Genomic DNA, 20065 nt, shown 5'->3' on the forward strand with positions numbered 1-20065 from the left:
GAGGAAGTCAAAAAATGTCTGAGAAATCTTGGTGATAGTGGCAGGAAGTAAAGAATAGAAACTATGGTTGAGCAGGTGAACCCCCAATGATTGAAGAAAGGGAAAGAGAAAAATGTATGATATTAAACTCTTTTCTCAACATATTTTTACGATGTTACTATCTTTAGGTTTTAATAATAAGGACAGTTTTGGGGATCTTCCCTAACCAGGGATTGAACCTCGGTCTCCTTCATTGCAGGCAGATAATTTACCAACTAGGGAACCCTTTGATGCTCTATAAAATCTGTTAAGTAAAGGACATAATATATTAATTTGGATTTCACATAGCAATGATTCAGGAAACATTAATTCAACTCCCTTTTCATAGTTTAATAACTCTGGAGTTTTTATGGTCTAAAACATATGTAAAATTTATAGGAAAAATGAACTTCTTATATGATTTTTATGTCATACGTGTGTTTTGGTTAAATTCAGAAATATTAAAATGGGTGATAACCCAGAGTTGCAAAGGTGATGGGATATATGTGGAAACCAACTGAATTTAATTATTTTAATCTCAGTGTCATAACATTCTCAATACATCAAGAAACTGCAAGGTTGTGGCCCCAATTTCTAGGAGTTACTTAACTTTTAATAGCAATTAGTTCCTACTCAAATATAATGTGTTGATTTTTTAACATCCCTGAAGAGTAACCACTCTTAGTATATCTCTAGAAATAAAAAAAATTCAACTTGCTTTTTGAAGATGGTGCTGCTCAAAAGGCAGTGTCATTGGTTATTTTCAGTAAGTCCTCCTATAGTTATGGACATTCAGTAACCTTGCCACTTCACTGACCAATGATTCCATAGAGGGAAAAATTATTTTAATTGCCATTCTGTGAATGAGATAGTTGAGGTAAAATACTGATTTTTCATTGTGGTTGAGAGTATTTGATGAGGAGGCAAAACAGCATGACAAATTAAGAGGGTCAAGGCTAATGTGGTGCTTCTGGGCCTCTTCATCATTGGTCTGAGGATTATTTTGAGAAAAGCAAAAAGCAGAGCTTTCTCTCTGTAGTCTGAAATTGTCGAAACAATTCTGAGCTGTTTTAATATGTTTGGGAGAAAGAATGCACCCTCTCTGTAAGCCTTATTGGGAGTGCCTAGATTGTGTGTCCAAAAAATATTTACCATTTAAAACATATAATATGTATAATTAAATACATTTAAAATATAAGCTAATGACTTAAGCTTTCTGGAATTGAATTCTACTTGTATCATTGAGTTAATTAATATAAGCTTTCCACTTACTTGTACAATAATAATAATTATTATTGAGTACTTAGTTATGTCTGGCACAATTCTAGGTACTTCAGTTCAGTTCAGTTCAGTCGCTCAGTCGTGTCTGACTCTTTGCGACCCCGTGAATCACAGCACGTCAGGCCTCCCTGTCCATCACCGACTCCCAGAGTTCACTCAGATTCACGTCCATCGAGTCAGTGATGCCATCCAGCCATCTTAGTGTATACCAATTCATTTATCCTTAGGACAATGCAATCTGGTTGAAATTATTATTATCCTCATTTTATGAAGGAGGACTTCAGACTTTAAGCAAGTTGCCACAGCTAATAGATAGATGATCCAGGATATGACCCATAAAACCGGACCTGTCCACCTGGTATTTTACCCCTTATACTGTACTACTTTTCAAGATATTGGAATAGTAATAGTACTTACTTTATGGAACATGATGAATAAATAAAACTAAGTATAGGGCTCAGCATAGAGTTAATTTTCAGAACTGTAATATAAGCTCTTATCACTTGCACATATTGTGTGTCTAATATAATTTAGAATTAGTACAGGCATCTAATTTAATCTTCACAACACCCTTAATGTTATCTAAATGCACAAGCTGCAGGGAAATAAGTCATCTTGATGGAAATGAGGTAATGAATGACAGAACCAAGATTTGGATTACATGTCCTGATTTCATGCCTGATACCCTTTCTGCTATATCACTTTCTCTCCTGGTTCATGATGATAATTGGGTAGTTTAGTTATGAGCAACAAGATGGTGTATATCACCAGAATGTGTCTTCTTAATAATAGAGGGATTGCTATGTGTTTATTTATATTTATGAAAATGGTTTGTTGATAATTATAACTTTAATCTGTTTGCATATTAATACTCAATATGCAAGTTTGAGAGAATAAGTCTTTTTAGGGCAAAGTAGATCTAGGTATTGTTTTTTAATGTCATTTAAATTATTTAACATCAATATACTAATCAAGTACAGAAATGTTTGAAAGACAGTTTATAAGCCAAGAGATCCAAAGGGGGATTTATAAACCAAGATGGATCAATTAGCCCACTGTGAAATATTAATCAAAGCCTGCAGGTATTGTTATTTCTTCAAATTTTACTCACGACTGGAATCCATTAGCCTCTGGAATTTGAAAGCCGGTTTCTTCCAATTCGATCCATAGGGATACCAAATCGCCTTTTTGGATGATCTACTACTTTCCTGAAATAAACCAAAAATAACATATTTAAGCTAATGTCCAATTAGTTTTGCTCTTTTATTTCCCGCAGATCTGGGGGCTTTCTTCCGGAGTAGGAATGACTAGCAGTTCTTATTCATCAGCACCCAGTATGTGTCAGACACTGTCTCTTATCTTTCGGACATCTGTTGAAGTAGGTGTGCCCACTTCCATTTTACATCTGAGGACACCGAGGTTTAGAGAAATTAAATGACTTTTCCAAAATAAATAGCCAGACGAAAAACAAGATCTTACCAGCATACCAATCTGATAAGTGCTTAGTTTGGGTAAGTCCCTTTCCCCTCTTCAGATTTTGGTGTGTTCCTCTGTCACTTGAGGGAGGTTGCACCAGGTCAGTGGTTTTCCCTAACCTCTTCCTTTCAATGGTTTTCCTGGGGAAGGATGGTGGTGGAAGAGGAACAGATGCTGAAGCCAAGACTGGATGTGGAGTAAGTATGCCCCTCAGGTCTTCACTCAGATTTTACCTAGAGAAGCTTCGTGTGTGATAGTCTATATTTGTTATATATGTTCAAATATTGTTTTTTGGGAAAAAAAAAACTTCATTATTAAAATAAAGTTAAAAAATTCTACAAGAGGCCTTACAGTTTGTGTGTTTTAGGAATTATCTCTTTAAAAAGACACATTTTAATTTGATTTGTTATTGTCATTACTTAGTTCTATCAAGTCAAAATGCTAACAGGAAAGGTCCCAGAGCTGTGAATGAATAACTTTCACTGGCCTTGGATTTTAAAGAAGTTTTTATATTCTTAAGAAAGATAGAAATAGGGAGAAACTAAGAAAGCCATGTAAGTAAGTGACTTGTCTCACAGCTGAGGGGAATTGACTTAACAGATTTGTTGGACTTTTTATTGACATAATATGCATACAGAAAATAGGATATTTTGTAAGTGAACAATATGAGGTATATACAGATTATAAACACAATTACTACCCAGATCAAGAAATAGAACATTACTAGCAATCAAATATTTTTGAATAGGAAAGAGTCTTAAAGTTAATTCTTGCACCAAACGTAAGAATATCAACTCCAATTTTTGATCAGCGATGTTACAGCTTATCACTTGAAAATCTCGATGAGGAAGATCTAATTGCCACTCAAGACAACTTCGTCAATATTCAACAGTTTAAAGAGTTTCGAGATTTGTTTCAGAGCATTTTCAACGGTTTTTTTTTGTTTGTTTGTTTTTTCTAATTACTTGCATTATATTGTCAGTATTGACTACATAATTTAAGCATGAAAACTACATCATCTGCAAAGGCTTCCCAGGTGGAAAAGTGGTAGAGAATTCAAATGCCAGTATAAGAGATGCAAGAGACATGGGTTCAGTCCCTGGGTTGGGAAGATCCCCTGGAGGAGGAAATGCCAACCCACTCCAGTATTCTTGCCTGGAAAATTCCATGGACAGAGGAGCCTGGCAGGCTGCAGTCAATGGCGTCTCAAAGAGTCAGACTCAACTGAGTGACTGAATAAGACAATATACTGCACTTCTGACCTAAACAGTTGCAAGATAATACATAAATTTGTGGGTTTTTAAACCCAGATGTTTGTGTTAATTCATTACCACAGCAATAAAAAACTGATGTTTGTTTGTATGATTTAGGATTGATGTCTGAGTGTATTACAGCTAATACCTAAAAACATGAAGCATATGTGATTTTTATTCCTTGAGTCCTCAAATTCCTTCATGAACAACTCCCATTATAATTCCAGAGAAGAGAGAAGGTAGAAGCCATCCTGGGATAGAGAAGAATGCTCTGGGGAAATCCCAGACAATAGAAGAGGAACTGAGAAACCAGCACTTCCAGGTGTTTAAAAGACTGATGAGAAGAGAAAGGAAATGGCAGCTGGGAAAAGAGTAGTGGCCCACACGTGAACTGACCTCTGAAAGCTTCTGTGGAGTGGATAGTGTCACCAGAAATATATCCTTTTACTTTATTAGAGAAGTGTGATGGTTTCAGGGCTTCCCAGGTGGCTCAGTGGTAACAAATCTGCCTGCCAATGCAGAAGATGCAAGAGGGGTGGGTTCGATCCCTGGGTGGGGAAGATCCCCTGGAGTTGGAAATGGCAACCCACTCCAGTATTCTTGCCTGGAGAATTCCATGGACAGAGGAGCCTGGCGGGCTGAAGTCCATGGGGCCTTAGAGTCAGACACGAATGATCACAGCACAGCACAATGCAATAGCATGATGGTTTGGTTTCATGCATTATCATAAATTAGAACAGAATATGTATGGGTCCGTATTACCGATATATATTTTCAAAAGTGAAAGTAAAATAAATGAAAATAGCATCTTTTTTCTTTCTGTACTACAGTTAATCTACTTTTCCTGCTCAAGTAGATGGGAGAGCACTACAGGCTTTCCTGGTGGCTCAGACAGTAAAGAGCCTGCCTGCAATGCAGGAGACCCAGGTTTGATCCCTAGGTCAGGAGGATTCCCTGGAGAAGAAAATGGCTACCCACTCCAGTATTCTTGCCTGGAAAATCACACGGAAGGAGGACCCTGGCGAACTACACTCCATAGGGTCACAAAGAAACGCTACTGAGCTATTAAAACACACAATGGTGTGATAAAAAGAAAATAAACTCTTTCTCCTTCCATCTTCCCTCATTCCCTGTTCTTTCTTTCCCTTCTTTTCCCCAGATTTGATCCAAAAAGTATTAGAAATCAGGAGATATTAACTTGTATTCTATTTATTTCTTCTACTTACCGAAAATGAGAATAGCTAAGTCAAATAATTTCTATATACTTTTCTATCAATTCAGAAGCAAAATGGCAAGCTAACATTTATCTTAACATTTTTGCTGATATGAAATATATATAACAATACTACACTCTTCAGCACATGCACTGACATGAATACAGAGTGTGTGAAACTTAAATGCTAACACAGAAAAATATTCTTAAGACCAAAAGGGAAAACCATACTTTCTAACTATCTAGTCCCTCTTGTGACAAAATAATGGAATGACATGGCTTATATATTCATTGAAAACAGTCCATCTTTTCCATTTTAAAATATTCTGAAAGTAGTTTAAGGATACAGAATATAGAGCAAAGTAATATAATGAGGATGGATTATTTTAAATATAACTTTAAACTTCACACTAAAATATAGACAGCCTAAGTCATTTATATTCTTTGATAATTCAATTTCTAAAGATGTTCACCATTCTAAAACAACTGTTGGAAAGCTTGTATTTATACTTTTTGTTTAGAATCACACATATCTAGGAGTCTATAAATTTATCTATGTTCAGTTTTAAAAAATGAAACAAACATCCTTATTGATAGCACCAAATTAAGAAATAAAATATTACCATTACTTAGAAGTCCTCAGTGTTCTTCCTCCCAAATTGATACCCCCCATAACTTGGTCACACAGGTAATCTGAAGGATGAATTTTTATCTAATAGTTCCCTTGATTTTCTTTATAATCTATATGTATTCTTCAAAACTCTCTTGGTTAGTTCAGATGGTTCTAGAATTTTATTTGAAAGAAATGATCAGTGAATTCCTCTTGATTTCTTTCAAAAAATGTGTTTCATGTTTTCAGATTTGTCCATGTTGACGTGTGTATAGTTTTTTATGTTCACTGTTGTATAGTATTTCATTCTATGGATAATGAATATGTAACAGCTTATTAACACATTTTACTGATAGTAATTTGAGGTATTTCCTTTTTTGTTATTATTGTTATGTACTGTTCAGCTAATTTTTCTCATTTACATGCCTGTAATGCACATTTGAGGATTTCTCATAGTAAATTTTTAGTAGAATTGCTAGCTATTCTTATACTTAATTTTATTACATAATGCCACACTGTTTTTCAAATTGGTACCTATTTACACACCAGAGAGCAGTGTATGACAATTTCTATTGTTTCAAATCTATGACAACCTTTGCTTTGTGGACTTTTAATTTTGCCGGTAAATTTATATCTGTAATTATTGATGAAGTTATACTGTAATTTTCTTTTCTTACTCTTTTTACTTACTTTACTCTTACTCTTTTACACCCATGATTTTGGTGTCCAAATAATGCTATTCTCAAGAAATGAATTGAGAACTATACCTTCTTTCTTAGGTATTATTTTGTTATTTATTTAATTGTTTCATGCTCTGAGACTATGTTCTGTATGATAACCAAGCCTTTAAAAATGTTAAGGCTTATCTTGTGAACAGATACTTATTTAATTTTAACAGTCGTTTCATGTGAACTTAATCATTTTTTCTCACCAATTGTAGGATACACAACTTTTATTGATTCTGCTTAAAGTTTTGAGTTTCAAAACGAAAAACTTAGGAATTAAGTTTAGTGTGGAGAGTGTTCTCACAAAACAATGATTTACCACTACATCTTAAAAAGACAATAAAATATCTGGACTCTTTCAAGGAGGGCATATGGCTCCACCAACATTGAGTAACAGCAAAAAGGGAAAATACAGTAATGGCTAAGAGAGGATGCTCATTTAAATAGTTCAGTAATTGGGACTTCCCCGGCAGTCCAGTGGTTAAGACTCCGAGGTTCCACTTAGCTCCCTGGTGGGAGAACTAAGACCCTGCATGCTGTGTAGTGTGGCCACATAAATAGTTCAATAGTTTAATAAAACAGAATTAAATATGTATACTTTAAAGTTTAGGTGCATATAGTAGCCATGCTCCAAGATAAACCCCCATAGTTCTACTATAATGCAGTCTCCTTCCACATTGAACAAGACGGACCTCTGTCATCAATAGCATATTGTGGAAATGATTTCTAGAGCTAAGTAATGAAAAATGCTGCAGCTTCTGCCTTGCTTTGTTGGATCTCTCACTCTAGGGGAAATCATTTGCCATCCTACAGTCCTTTAGAGAGGTTTACATGACAAGGAACTAAGGCTTCCTGCCAAGAGCTAGCAAGGCCCTGAGACTTCCTGCCATTAGCCTTGTGAGTGGGCCATTTTGGAAATGGATATCCCCAGACTCCATGCAGCCTTCAGATTATTGCAATCCTGGTCAGCTTCTTCACTGTAACCTTGGGACAGACCCTGAGCCAGAATCACTCAGGCAAACTTTTCCTAGATTTGTGATGCACAAAAACTGAGTGGGAACAGAAATGTGCATTCTTGTCTTGCTGCTGCTGCTCAATCACTGAGTCATGTCCAACTCTTTTTGACCCCATGGACTGTAGCCACCAGTCTCCTCTGTCCATGGGATTCCCTAGGCGAGAATACTGGAGTGGGTTGCCATTTCCTTATTGTCTTAAGCCGCTGTATTTGGGTAACTTGCTTGCATAGCAACAGATACCTAATACAGTAAGATTTAAAGGGCTGTGGGATTCCACAGGAGAAGAGATCATAGCCAAATTTGAGGGCTCCAGGAGGAACTTATGGAATATATGAAAACAATAAAACAAACGGTGACCCCCGATTCCTGCAATCTTGTTTATCACAATTTAAAATTATAGAATTGATAAATGATATAGGAAGTTAGATATAAATTTAAGAGCTTAGGAAAACTAATATATGAGATAGACTAATATGAAGGAGACTCAGCAAGGGCCTGTAAAAGATGAGAATGAATGAAAGATTAAATTTAAATGGATTTTTAAATTGAAAAGAGACAATTGGGTTTTCAAATTCAAATTCCAGAATGTTCTGATGAAAGATCACACAAGTCTGAGTGTTGATGTAATTTTTTAGGGACCAATACATAATGCCCCCCCCTTTTTTTTCCTGAGTCCATCTTTAGACACAGTAGAAATGATATGAATGATCAATGCATAGAAGTCAAAACGTCATTTTGTTTAGGCTGAATGTAGAATAAGACTTCAATTTGCATTTAAATGACTTTCCTACATTTTCTCTGAGGATTGGATAGATTTACACAATTAGTCCTAATTATCAAATAAAAACAAGAAGAAAGAGGATGAGCTGAACACGCTCAATTCTTCCTCCCAAATTAACCTGTCTGGTGCATGATTACTTCTCCTTGGGGAAAGAATGAATAAAGGATTAATGCTTGGGGTCAATATTTTTCTAACTGGAGTTCCTCTACTTGGAAACATGAGGCTGGAAAATATGACTTAATAAATGGGATACGTTTGGAATGATGAAAGAAACTGCTACTTCATTAGCACACAGTTGACTTATGACTTTTGGAGTTCTACCTCAAAAGTGGTAATTCAATCTTAAGTAGATTCTATTAAATTTTTGATGATGGTGCTGACTAGGCATAATGTCAGCTTCTGAAATGTTATCCCCCAAACAGGCCCTATTAACAGGCATTCAGAAACAAACCAAAAGCTCTGGAATTAAATAGCGAGATTTAAAGGGTTCCAAATCAGACATGCCTGATTTGGAAGCTACTGTAGATCTGTAGGACCAGGTGGAAAGGATTTTCATATACTTGGTTCATGAGCCTCTTTCAGGGACTAATGACACTTGGAATTTCTATCCAGCAAATGAATTTATGCAAAAATGTCTTCTATAATTTTCTTTTGTGGGGAGTGGATAATGTACATTTCAAACCCCATATATGGAATTAAGCATTATCCCTTTTGGGGGAAAGTTTTAAACCATCATGCATGAGTTAGGTTAGAAGTAAAAGGTAAAGGAACTTTTTTTTCATGGACCTGAGTTGGGGTATAAGAAGCAAGCAATAAAGAACAGGTTCAGGAATAGGTTAATTATATTGGGAAAAATGGCCCAAGTTCAATGATCAAGGGCATTTCTTATAGAACAGACAGGCTTTTGAATATAAAGAAGGAAACATGAAAATAGGGCATCACATTCTGAGTTCTTTCTCTGTGTTCTTCACCATGGAATGGAGCCCATTCTGAACTATCTGCTTTGGACATTAACAATTGAAAGCTGGAAAGAAGTGAAAAATCATTGAGTAACTGGATTGGCCTTAATCTGTAGCATTGTTTTACAATGAATTAAAAAGGTGAAATCTTAGGATTTTTCACCTTTAATCTTTGGTCAAGAAGAGCAATTGTGTTTGAAAAATTGAAGTTGAAATTGCTATTCTCAATTTAATTTAAACTTTATCTCTGTCTTAGGATAGAAACATATATGTCATTGGTACAGTTTTTCCAAAATGATTTATTTAATGTAGTCATTCTTAGTGAATCTCACTTTTTCTGGCCTTGGACAAGTGCCTTATTCACACATACTTTAATTTCTTTATCATAAGCAGCTTATTTCTCTAGAAAGTCACTGGACTTGAGGTTCAAGAACCTGGTGTTCTAGCTAGATTATAGCCAGGAAGTCATTTTATATCTGTGAAAATATACCAATAAAAAGGGGATAATATTAGGAATTTTAAAAACTCATTGTGTTGGAATGTTAAAATGGGATTCTTTCTGTCATAGTTTTGGCTGTGGCCCAGAAAAACTGAGGGGGAAGAAAGGATTGCATTTCCTCTTGCATTCCAAAGTAGGGTGCTAGAGTTATGCAGCATTTGTAAAGAAGGTTGCTATAAACTACTTTTCCAAATTTAAACCAAAAAAAAAAAAAAAAAAGATTGATACTGAATAGGTAAATAAGGAGAATTTCTCTGGAGCAAGTTATTGGAGAACAGGGACATTTCCCTCTTTTTTCATATGGAGAAAGGGCTTCAAGAAAATCTTGTTCTTCAGTCAGTCTCTATGCTTTGGCAGAGGAGCCTGGGGGGCTGCAGTTCATGGGTACGTAAAACAGTTGGACATGACCGAGCAACTAAACAACAACAAATACTCTTTAAAGCAGGGTAGACCTCATAGAACAGACTATGAAATCTAAAGGGCAGGAAGCTGTGAGAACTGGCTCAATTCCAGAGTGAAGAGACGGTTACATAAGCAACAGCTTTACTTTCAGTGACCAGAGTCAAGGATGTGGGTTTTCTGTGGAACAGATGTAGAGCAAGCATGTGGGTAGAGTTGGCCTAGGTTAATTATAAAAGGAAACTTCCCCTGCTTTTGGCCAGGGGTTATGGGTGATGTGGTCTCAGCAGGATGCTGGTGATGGTGGTGTCAAATGAAGAAACCAAGCGAATAGGATAAAGGTGAGGAGCAAAACTGATTTGCTGAAAGAGAAGCATTGCTGGAGGCAAAGGTGTTTATGTCAGTGTTCACAGTGGTTATGCAATGACCCCACAAAAACAGCCCAAGGTGAGGAGTCAGCTTTGAGCATTCACTGAGGGCAGAGAACATAAAAGTCAAGTCATGATAGTATCAATAAAGTAAGACTTTTCTTTGCTTCTTTGCACCTTCTTCCCCAGTACTGGAGGAGACTTAAGACAGCCCAGAGTGGTAGGGGAAGGGGGGAGGGTAGACGGACACAAACCCTTTCCCACTGCAGCTTTCCAGCTAGAAAAGGAGAAACATTTTTAATACTTATAGTTTGGTCTAAGACTCTTGTTGAAGCTGCAATATTTTGTCCACCTGATGTGAAGAGATGACTCACTGGAAAAGACCCTGATACTGGGAAAGACTGAGAGCAAGAGGAGAAGGGGGTGACAGAGGATGAGATGGTTGGATGGCATCACCAACTTGATGGACATGAGTTTGAGCAAACTTAGGGAGATGGTGAAGGACAGGGAAACCTGGCATGCTGCAGTTCATGGGGTCACAAAGAGTCAGACAGGACTTAGTGACTGAACAACAGCTAAGACATATGAATAGTTATTTTAATTACTGAAATGATTGTTTTTCTAATAAAAGTGACCAGAAAATTTTTTGTTATTTCAATGTGACCCACAGAGTCATAGTACCTTTTTTTGTCTTTACCCAAAAGATAGAAATAACAACTCCTATTGAATGTGTTTGAATGCATGTGGATGAGGAATAAAGTTGCTTTTCTATTTATGTTCTATAAAGTCCTTCTCTTTCAATTAAGTGATTATAGAAACAATGTTAAAAGCAAAGTGTTTATTGACTTGACTCTATAGAAAGTATGTAACTGTGCTGAGTAACTTCCATCTGTTCTCCAGATACACCCTCTGCCTTTTCAGTCCAGGAAATTAACTTTTCTGGATCCCACAAACATTCCTGTACTCCCTGGGTTTGGTTTGGGGCAGGCAATGGGTAACCTTGGCATAAGAGACTGGAAGGAGAGAGGAAGTAAAATCAGGATACTTTTCCACTTGCTCCCTCCTTGCAAGATCACTTCCTCTTAACTGGAGGTCATAGCTTCTCCCAAGGAATCTAACTCTTCAAAGACCAGGTTCCTGGGCTATTGTGCCATACAATATGATTTGCCTCTCCCAGAATTTCATAGTCTTGCTGTATCTAAGCACTTCTCAAATTTTCCTGTTTCAAATGTCCTGCCTGTTTCCTGTGGAAACGCTGACTGACACCATGATGTTACTTCCCTTCCTGACCTCAAAATATTAATGGGAGAATTAGAACAATACAGCTGTGAAAATATTTACCCGGATTAAATTCAAATATAAAGAATTATTATTGTTAATATTTTACAAGGCATTTTCAGTTTTGTGCGAAGAAGAGCGAAAAACCACTTTTTAGAAAAATTCCAATATCTTCTAATGTTAAAGGTCATTCAAATAGTAGATGACCTAGAAGCTACTTCCTTTTATTTTTCATAAACTGAATGGCCTCTTCAGGCTTTAAACAAGTGAACTGAATGGAGAAAATATTTTGGATTTCAAAGCATAGTTGAGATAACCCTGCTCTGAGAATTAAAATAACTTGTACATTCAATTGAAAATGAAGCTAGTGTCATAATCAGGTGGAATAAATATTAAATATAATATAAAATAGGAAACAATAGATGATTCTTTGCTTCATTTTATTATGATCTGACATAGACTTTGTCCCGTTTTTTTTATGTTTGTTTTCTCTTTTGTTTTTCTCTAGCTGTTCACTCATTCTTCCATTTCCATCTCTTATGGACCTTTCCAAAAGCAGATTTAAAATTTTTTCTTTTCTGATTATTTTATAGTAACTGAAAATAAAATAATGCATTTCATATGCTTGAGACAGAGCTTTAAAATCTGGGGTAATGTACCAATTTGTCACAACATTGCTTCTGCTTTATGTTCATGATTTTTTTGGTTGCAAGGCAGGTGCAGTCTTATCTCCCTGACAGGGATAGAACCGGCACACTCTGCACTACAAAACATATTATTAACTACATTATTAACTATTGGACTGCCAAGGAAGTCCCAGATTCCCTGCATTGTTTCTGGTCATTTCTCTGTCTTCTCATATTTCCTGAAAATTGGCAGGTGGAACTCGAGGCAAGAATTTTCTTTTGCAATTCCGTTATATAAGTAGTACTGAGTTAGTTCAACATAGGGCATATCATGACTTGCTCTTTTTCCTCTTGTGATGCTAACAGAAAATTGACAATCATTGTCTAGAGCCATCACTTCACTAGGGTTTGCAAAATGGAGACATTCTATTATTCTTCCTTCACTTATTACCTGGAATAATTATATAAAGGAGAATTTCGACCTCATCTACTATGTGTATTGTTTCTTCATTGCTTTAGCTGTACAAATTTTATAAAGAGAAAATTCCACCTTTTCTTCTTTGTGTTTGCAAGCAACTATTTGTTGTAATATCCTTTTATGCTCAGTTAATAGCCATGAAGCAATCAAAAACTTACTCTAAATTTTATATGCTCTCACTACTGTCCCTAAATTGCTTGATGTTTTGCTATATCTATATTGTCAGACTGCATAACTATAATATATGGCATTTTTTTTGTTTTGCAACCATCATTACAGTCTAATTCTAACGTTATGCTTGCACCAGTTCTTATGGGGGTAACTCTAGAGTCATTTTGACTGAACAAATTCATCTAGTAGCTTCCTCAGGAAGTACTACTCATGAGAACAATATTCCCTAATCTTTTAAACAGTTGTAATAGTTTACTTTTAGCCTTCAAATGTGAAATGCTGTTTAAATGAATATTAAATGTTCACCAATTTCCCTTTATTGCCTATAAATTGAGCTATGTTAGGTAGATTATTGGAGAAGATAATGGCCACCCACTCCAGTACTCTTGCCTGGAAAATCTCATGGACGGAGGAGCCTGGTAGGCTGCAGTCCATGGAGTCACAAAGAGTCGGACACAACTGAATGACTTTACTTTTCGCTTTTCACTTTCCTGCATTAGAGAAGGAAATGGCAACCCACTCCAGTGTTCTTGCCTGGAGAATCCCAGGAATGGGGGAGCCTGGTGGGTTGTCGTCTATGGGGTCACACAGAGTCGGACATGACTGAAGTGACTTAGTAGCAGGTAGATTATATCTCCTGATACCTTAAAGAAATTGTTATGATGAAACCTCCATGTAGATTCTATATATTTATATTTACGCAATATTATAAATTCATATACAAATTTTACATAAACATTTACATGTTCATTTCCAAATTATTTTGTAGACTGTGCTGCAAGATCCAGGAATCAGAGAAATTATGTTTATTAGAAGGCACAATCTTTTCTCCATTTATCCTTTGCTCTTCCATATTCTTCTTTATAAATTGCTTTTAAATGTATCTCTTCTTGCTTTGTGTTATAATTGGCTAAAGATATTTCTGCTTTTAATTGGCATGTGATTTATTTGAGGGACAGAGACTATATTCTTCTACCTTTTTCCACCATAGTACAACACAGTGCCTAGAACATAAGTGAAACTAACTTGTATTTTAAAAATTAAAATAGGATCTGAATTTCAAAATACAGGTGTGAAATTTTTGTCAAGTACATGTAGGATAAATCTAGTCCCAGAGTGATTTTATTTCCTAGTGTTGCTTTGAGAATCTTTCAGAACAGAAGCCTAACAATTACATCCTGAAAATCAAAGTGAAAGCAAAATCATTCACCAGGAACAAATGTGACAAGTCCTAGAATTCCAAGTGACCAAGTAAAACTGGACTAAAGGATGTGGAGATGGGTGCGGGAAGAAATGAGGTGTCAGTAAATGAAATTCTCCACAGGATTTCCTAAGGAGTTTGCTTTTCTCTTGTAAGCAATGGGAACTTTTTATGAAGTGTTAGATAATTCCTCTGGTAGTAAAAGATTCAACTGGTGATCTAAAAAAGTGAGGATGTGGTGGAAGAAGAGATGAGGGAAGACTGGAGAAAGAAAAGGTGAAAAGATCAATTAGGCCAGAATTAAGAAAGTCTTCATGTGAAAGGCTATCTTGGAGATATTTAACTTGTAAAACAAACAAAATTTAAAGAATTTAGTGAAAAACAAAGTGTTTCAAGTGAAGAAATTTCAAGTGAATCCTGTGAGCAAAAGGAATCCTGGGAGGAATCCTGTGATTCTAGTATATTCCCCAAATTCCAAACTATGGGAACTGGGTAGTCTCTTGGGCCACTACTAATATGAAGTGTCTAGCACTTTCATGCGTTGGAGAAGGAAATGGCAACCCACTCCAGTATTCTTGCCTGGAGGATCCCAGGGAGTGGGGAGCCTGGTGGGCTGCCATCTATGGGGTCGCATGGAGTTGGGCACGACTGAAGCGACTTAGCAGCAGCAGCAGCAGCAGCAACGCAAGGAATAGATTTTGAAGAGGTAGAAAATGAAGTAAGTTTGGAATGACGCGTTAAAGTACTGACAATTGCTCACTGATTAAAGAGAGATTTAATTACTTTAATTTTATTATTATAATTAACAGTTTGCAAAGTTCTCATTTGATTTTTCTGGAGGTAAGTAATTATCCCCACTTTCCAGATAAATAAGCTGAGGATCACAGAGTGTAAGATCCTTATACAAATCACATGGCTAGAAATAATAAGAAATTTGACATAGACACATTTGTTTTGACTCTAGGTCCTGAGAGATCTTCACCACCTTCTTGGTATAAGAGAGGGGACTTATTCATATCATTTGGCAAGCTTTGTAACAAGGGTAAAAATAAAAATGAAATTCTAGTTACCTCTATTAAAGAGAAAACTTAATTCACTGGAACATTTATCTCACAGTATATACTTTTGCCCTTACCTCCCAAATGCTATACGTCTTTAGTAATAATTACTTTATATCTATATGCAACAGAATCTTCAGAAAATATTTTGACAAAAATATTAGTGCATATTGTGCATATTAGTGGTGAATTCAATTTTAAGTACTTTGATAATTCAAAAATGGCAGTCATTTTGCTTCCCAAACTTTATTTCCAAAATGATGCCTTTAAACTCAGAAATGAGCTAAGACATTTTCAAGACATTCATTGTACTTTTTTCTAGGTAGAATTCTCCCTGTTTCTCAACCCAGTGTGGAAGAATTAGAAAATGGAAATGTTCCTTCTCCAAGAATGCACTTACCTCTGTTTACCTTTATGACTTACAGAGCCAGCTGAGAGTCTGTCCAGGGGAGAACCAAACCCAGAGAAGCTTCTTTTCTTCTTTGTTTCAATCACATCATTCTCCAGAGACACAAGTTCGTCAAGAAGTAAGAGTTTTGCTGCCAGGTCAGTGGCCGACTTATCTTCTCTGACTGTGGGTGATGACTGCACACCTAAGATTCCAGAATCAAAGGCCTATTGGGCAAGAAAGGTGAGTCCATTCATTAAGAGAAAGAGTATACATGCAATCATCTATCTACATTTGGATTTTACTATTTTTCAGCTCACATGTCATGAAACTTGGTTACTCACAGAGCTATGATCCAGAGAGAAAGACTTTTGAGGAGAAAAACACATAGGGTTGAAGTTTATCCAAAAGAAATGAAAATAACACACACACATACGTACATACAAAGAAAGAAACGATAAACTCCAGACCTGCCTCTGAAATTTAGTATATTAACTGTTCTTTCAGATTCTTTCCCAGTAACAACTGCTTTCTTATAACTCTAATAGCGTTTTATCTATGCTTCTTCTATCTCTACAATTATTACATTTCTCCTTGTATTACATTAGCTAAAACATATGTATGTTGCATATTAGATTGTGAGTAACTTGAAGTCCAAGACTATGTCTAATCAGCTTTATGTCTGTGCTAGTCAATCCCTATTTCAGTATTTTGCTCATTATTATTGCACTAATTTGTACATTTCTAATGAATATTTATTGAATGAATTCTGAAAAAAATATAAACCTCTTGCTCTTTTCTTTTCACTACTCATTTTTTCATTCAAACCACTAAACATCCACTATGCAGGTCCTGTATTTGATCGAAGAGATACAAAAATAAGAAAAATCCAATCTGTGCTTTGAGGGAGCTTACCATCTCTACCAGCGTGATTTACTAACAAATAACAATCAGTATCTACAGCGAGTCAGAGCTATTTCAAGGACTTTATTGTCCCATGTCAAATTTCTTATTTGTTTATTTACACATATTGCCACTTTGTAGTCCATCCAAGTCATAAAAGTGTGTAAGTGTCTGGTTTATGAAGTCTATCTTCCTTCTCAGGCCCAATGACAGCATTTAAAAAAATGTTCCTATTAACAAGGAACATTCTGGAGTCATTCTGTGGTCCAGGGGATATAACTTCTTTCCTAAGAGTTTGAGGATATTTCCCTCTGAGAAGAAACATTAACTACAGCCCGACTATTGGTGTGAGCAGAACTTATCTTTTTTCACATCCTGTCTTTGTTTTTGAATTGTTTATCTCATTCTCTTTCTCTTCCGTTCATTTTTTTTTTTTCCGCAATAAAATGAAAGAGTGGCACTTTCTAAACCTTTTCATCATCTACTCAAACATTTTTCTTTTGGAATACTTGCAGTCTGCCTCAAAGCTCTTGAGACTAATGGCCATTGAACTTCTTTCCTAAACAAGTCAAATCTGCTCTAAGTATAGCTAGTTATTCTTAGAAAACTCCTCTTGTCCTGCTCTTTCTGATTCCTATCAGGAGTGATTGATATCAGATCCTCTTGGCAGCAGAGGATGAGATGGTTAGATATAATCCCCAACTAAATGGACAAGAATTTGAACAAACTCTGAGAGATAGTGAAGGACAAGGGAGCCTCGTATGCTGTAGTTCACGGAGTCTCAAAGAATCAGATACGGCTCAGCAACTGAACAACAGCAACAACCTCTTCACTCAGTGCACACTCTGAATCCTCATATAATTTATTTGTCCCCTCTCTCTGTCTCTTTTCTATTCTGTCCTGAGTACTGCCACGAAGTAAATTATCTCCAAACACTACTTTCATCATATTAAAAAAAAATTAAAGTCTGTATAACCCTTTGTTACTTACAATGCAAAGTCCAGAACTCCTTTTAAAAAATCTTAACTTCAATTACTTCCCTACATAAACTTGGAAGCATAGAAACTAAAGAGGAAATACTCATGAGAAAGAAATAATGAAGATCAGGAGAAAAACCAAAGGGCAAAGTTAAGAGATCTTTTATTATCTCTCAGAAGGTCCTCCAAAAAATATGTGTTAATTCTTCCTACTGATATACATACAAAGTCAAGTTTTCTTTTTTTTAATTTTTATTTTATTTATTTATTTATTTTCAAGTTTTCTTTCTTTTTAAAGATATTCCTAATCCTCAGGAAAAAAGGCACAAACATTTTATAAAACTTGCCCTTCAGTAAAATGCATTTCAGATTCTCACTTCATGTTATTTAAGAAAGTACAAAGAATGCATATTTCTCTTAAGATCAAATGATCCAAGTTAACTTTTCTCTGTGTCAAGATGTCCTCACATTTCTTTTCCTTTGTAGTTTAGTATTGGCAACAAGAAAATATTTGTAGAGTGATAAAATTTTGGCCAAGTGATTCAAATCCTGACATGTAAACAACTTTAAATTTCACATAAAAGCACTTCATCTTTATATAATTCATTCAATTATATATATATCTATATATATTTATATATATATTTATATATATGGCTGAAATTATAATGAATTTTCTCCTAAAGTTTTTGGTTTATGGAATACCAATCTTTGTTGTTACTTATAGGTTTTTTTCTTTTAAATATTTATATACCAGGTTTTCTCTGAATCCATTGTGAGGACACAGCATGGAAAGAAATGTCTATTTACTTGATTTTTGTGTTATTGAAACTTCTCCATATTTGTCAGCAGCACCTACTACTGACCTTAGGAAAAATGATTTAAGTTCATTAAAAAACATGGCCCTTAGTTTCCATTACCTCTGTTGTGACACCCACTGAGAACACTTTTCCTGAGCTCCAGAGCATCAGTGTCATAGCCAGGATAAAATGTGCACTTGCTAATCTCCAGTCCAGCATCTAAGGGCCACACACAACAGGGTTAACATTCATTAGTTTAACATATAAAGATAGGAAACAAAAATGCCTGTAAAGCTTGTTATAGGCAGGGAATAAACTAAATTATTCAGCTTCTCTACATTGTAGTGCACCTTTGTAACACTTAAATTATACTTAATAGAGGCTGTCAATCTCCCAGAATGAATTCTATCAAGGCTTCATTTCCATGGAAACCTAGACTGGGGTTGTACAGCTATAATCATAATTTAACTCAAAAAAACCCAAGTCTGTGAAATCTAGTTTGTGGAACCTTATTGTTTGAGTGTCTAATCCATAGTTTACATCATGTACCTAAGGATAAATGTGTTAAATTGACTAGGTATGATAAACCAACCCCTGCTGGGGTTTGCGGTAAACAAGAGAGAAATGGGCTGTGTCTAAAAGTAATTTTATATGAAATTTCAAAAACACCACTGTTCCAATAGTAGAATATCTTTATGTCCTGTGATTTAAAAGGATTTTTTGAGCAAGATTCAAAAGGTGAACTTCATAGAAAAAATTAACAAATTACACTATATCAAAATTGAAATTTTCCATGTGATAAGGTACAGTAAACAAATTGCAATAAATAACAATTTACAAATGAAATATATTTTGAACAGATATAAAAAAGCAAGATTAGCATTTTGAACATTTAAGTAACTCTGATAAATAAAATTTGGAAAAACAGACACAATTAAATAAAAATGGGCCTAAGTTTATAAGAAAACATGTATTTGAAAGTTCATAGCCTCATTGTTTAGAGCAGTGAAAAAATGAGTCAACTCAAGTACCTTACTCAGAAGGAAATGGATTTGTCAGGTGAGGTACATTCATACTGTGGACTTAAAGCAAACAATTTAAATATATGTGTTATCTATGGTTCAAACAAATGAAGTAAATGTTATGTGTAATTGTATGCATGGATTTAAAATAGAGCAGATTTGAGGGGAAATTAAAAATTCCAGAACAGTATATACCATGCTACCATTTACCTAAATTGGAAATACATAAACAATTTCCTGTATTTTGAAATCTATACTATAATTAAAATAGAGACCAACGGAAGTTGATTCATGACTGATTGCTTCTGGGGAAAGTGGGGGAGAATATAAGATTATGAAGAAAACATTAGGGACTCAGGTTTTACCTACATATACACAGGAAAGCAAACAAGTCAAAAGGTTACATTTATTACTTCTGTGTAGTAAGCATAAATGTGTGTCATTGATACTTTTATGAATTTTTACATTAATAAAGCAACATAAATCCAATTAAAGCTTATTTACAATATAGATTAGACCTTCTGGCTCCCAGTCCGACTTCTGGTTAAAATGGGAGGCCTTGTTC

General features: G+C 35.4%; 1 protein-coding gene across 1 annotated transcript in view; it reads right to left on the bottom strand.

Moving 5' to 3' along the window:
• Positions 1-20065, bottom strand: part of OSTN (osteocrin) — a 41390-nt gene that overhangs the window by 7161 nt on the left and 14164 nt on the right. Inside the window, exons 2-4 of the mRNA XM_004003038.6 lie at positions 18599-18697; positions 15811-16025; positions 2411-2507 (exon numbers count right to left, since the gene is read on the bottom strand). Of these exons, the coding sequence (XP_004003087.1) occupies positions 2423-2507; positions 15811-16025; positions 18599-18697 (399 nt within the window). The 3' untranslated portion in view covers positions 2411-2422. The remainder of the gene's footprint in view (positions 1-2410; positions 2508-15810; positions 16026-18598; positions 18698-20065) is intronic.

The sequence above is a fragment of the Ovis aries genome, chromosome 1 (assembly GCF_016772045.2).
Source record: "Ovis aries strain OAR_USU_Benz2616 breed Rambouillet chromosome 1, ARS-UI_Ramb_v3.0, whole genome shotgun sequence".
NCBI lineage: Eukaryota > Metazoa > Chordata > Mammalia > Artiodactyla > Bovidae > Ovis > Ovis aries.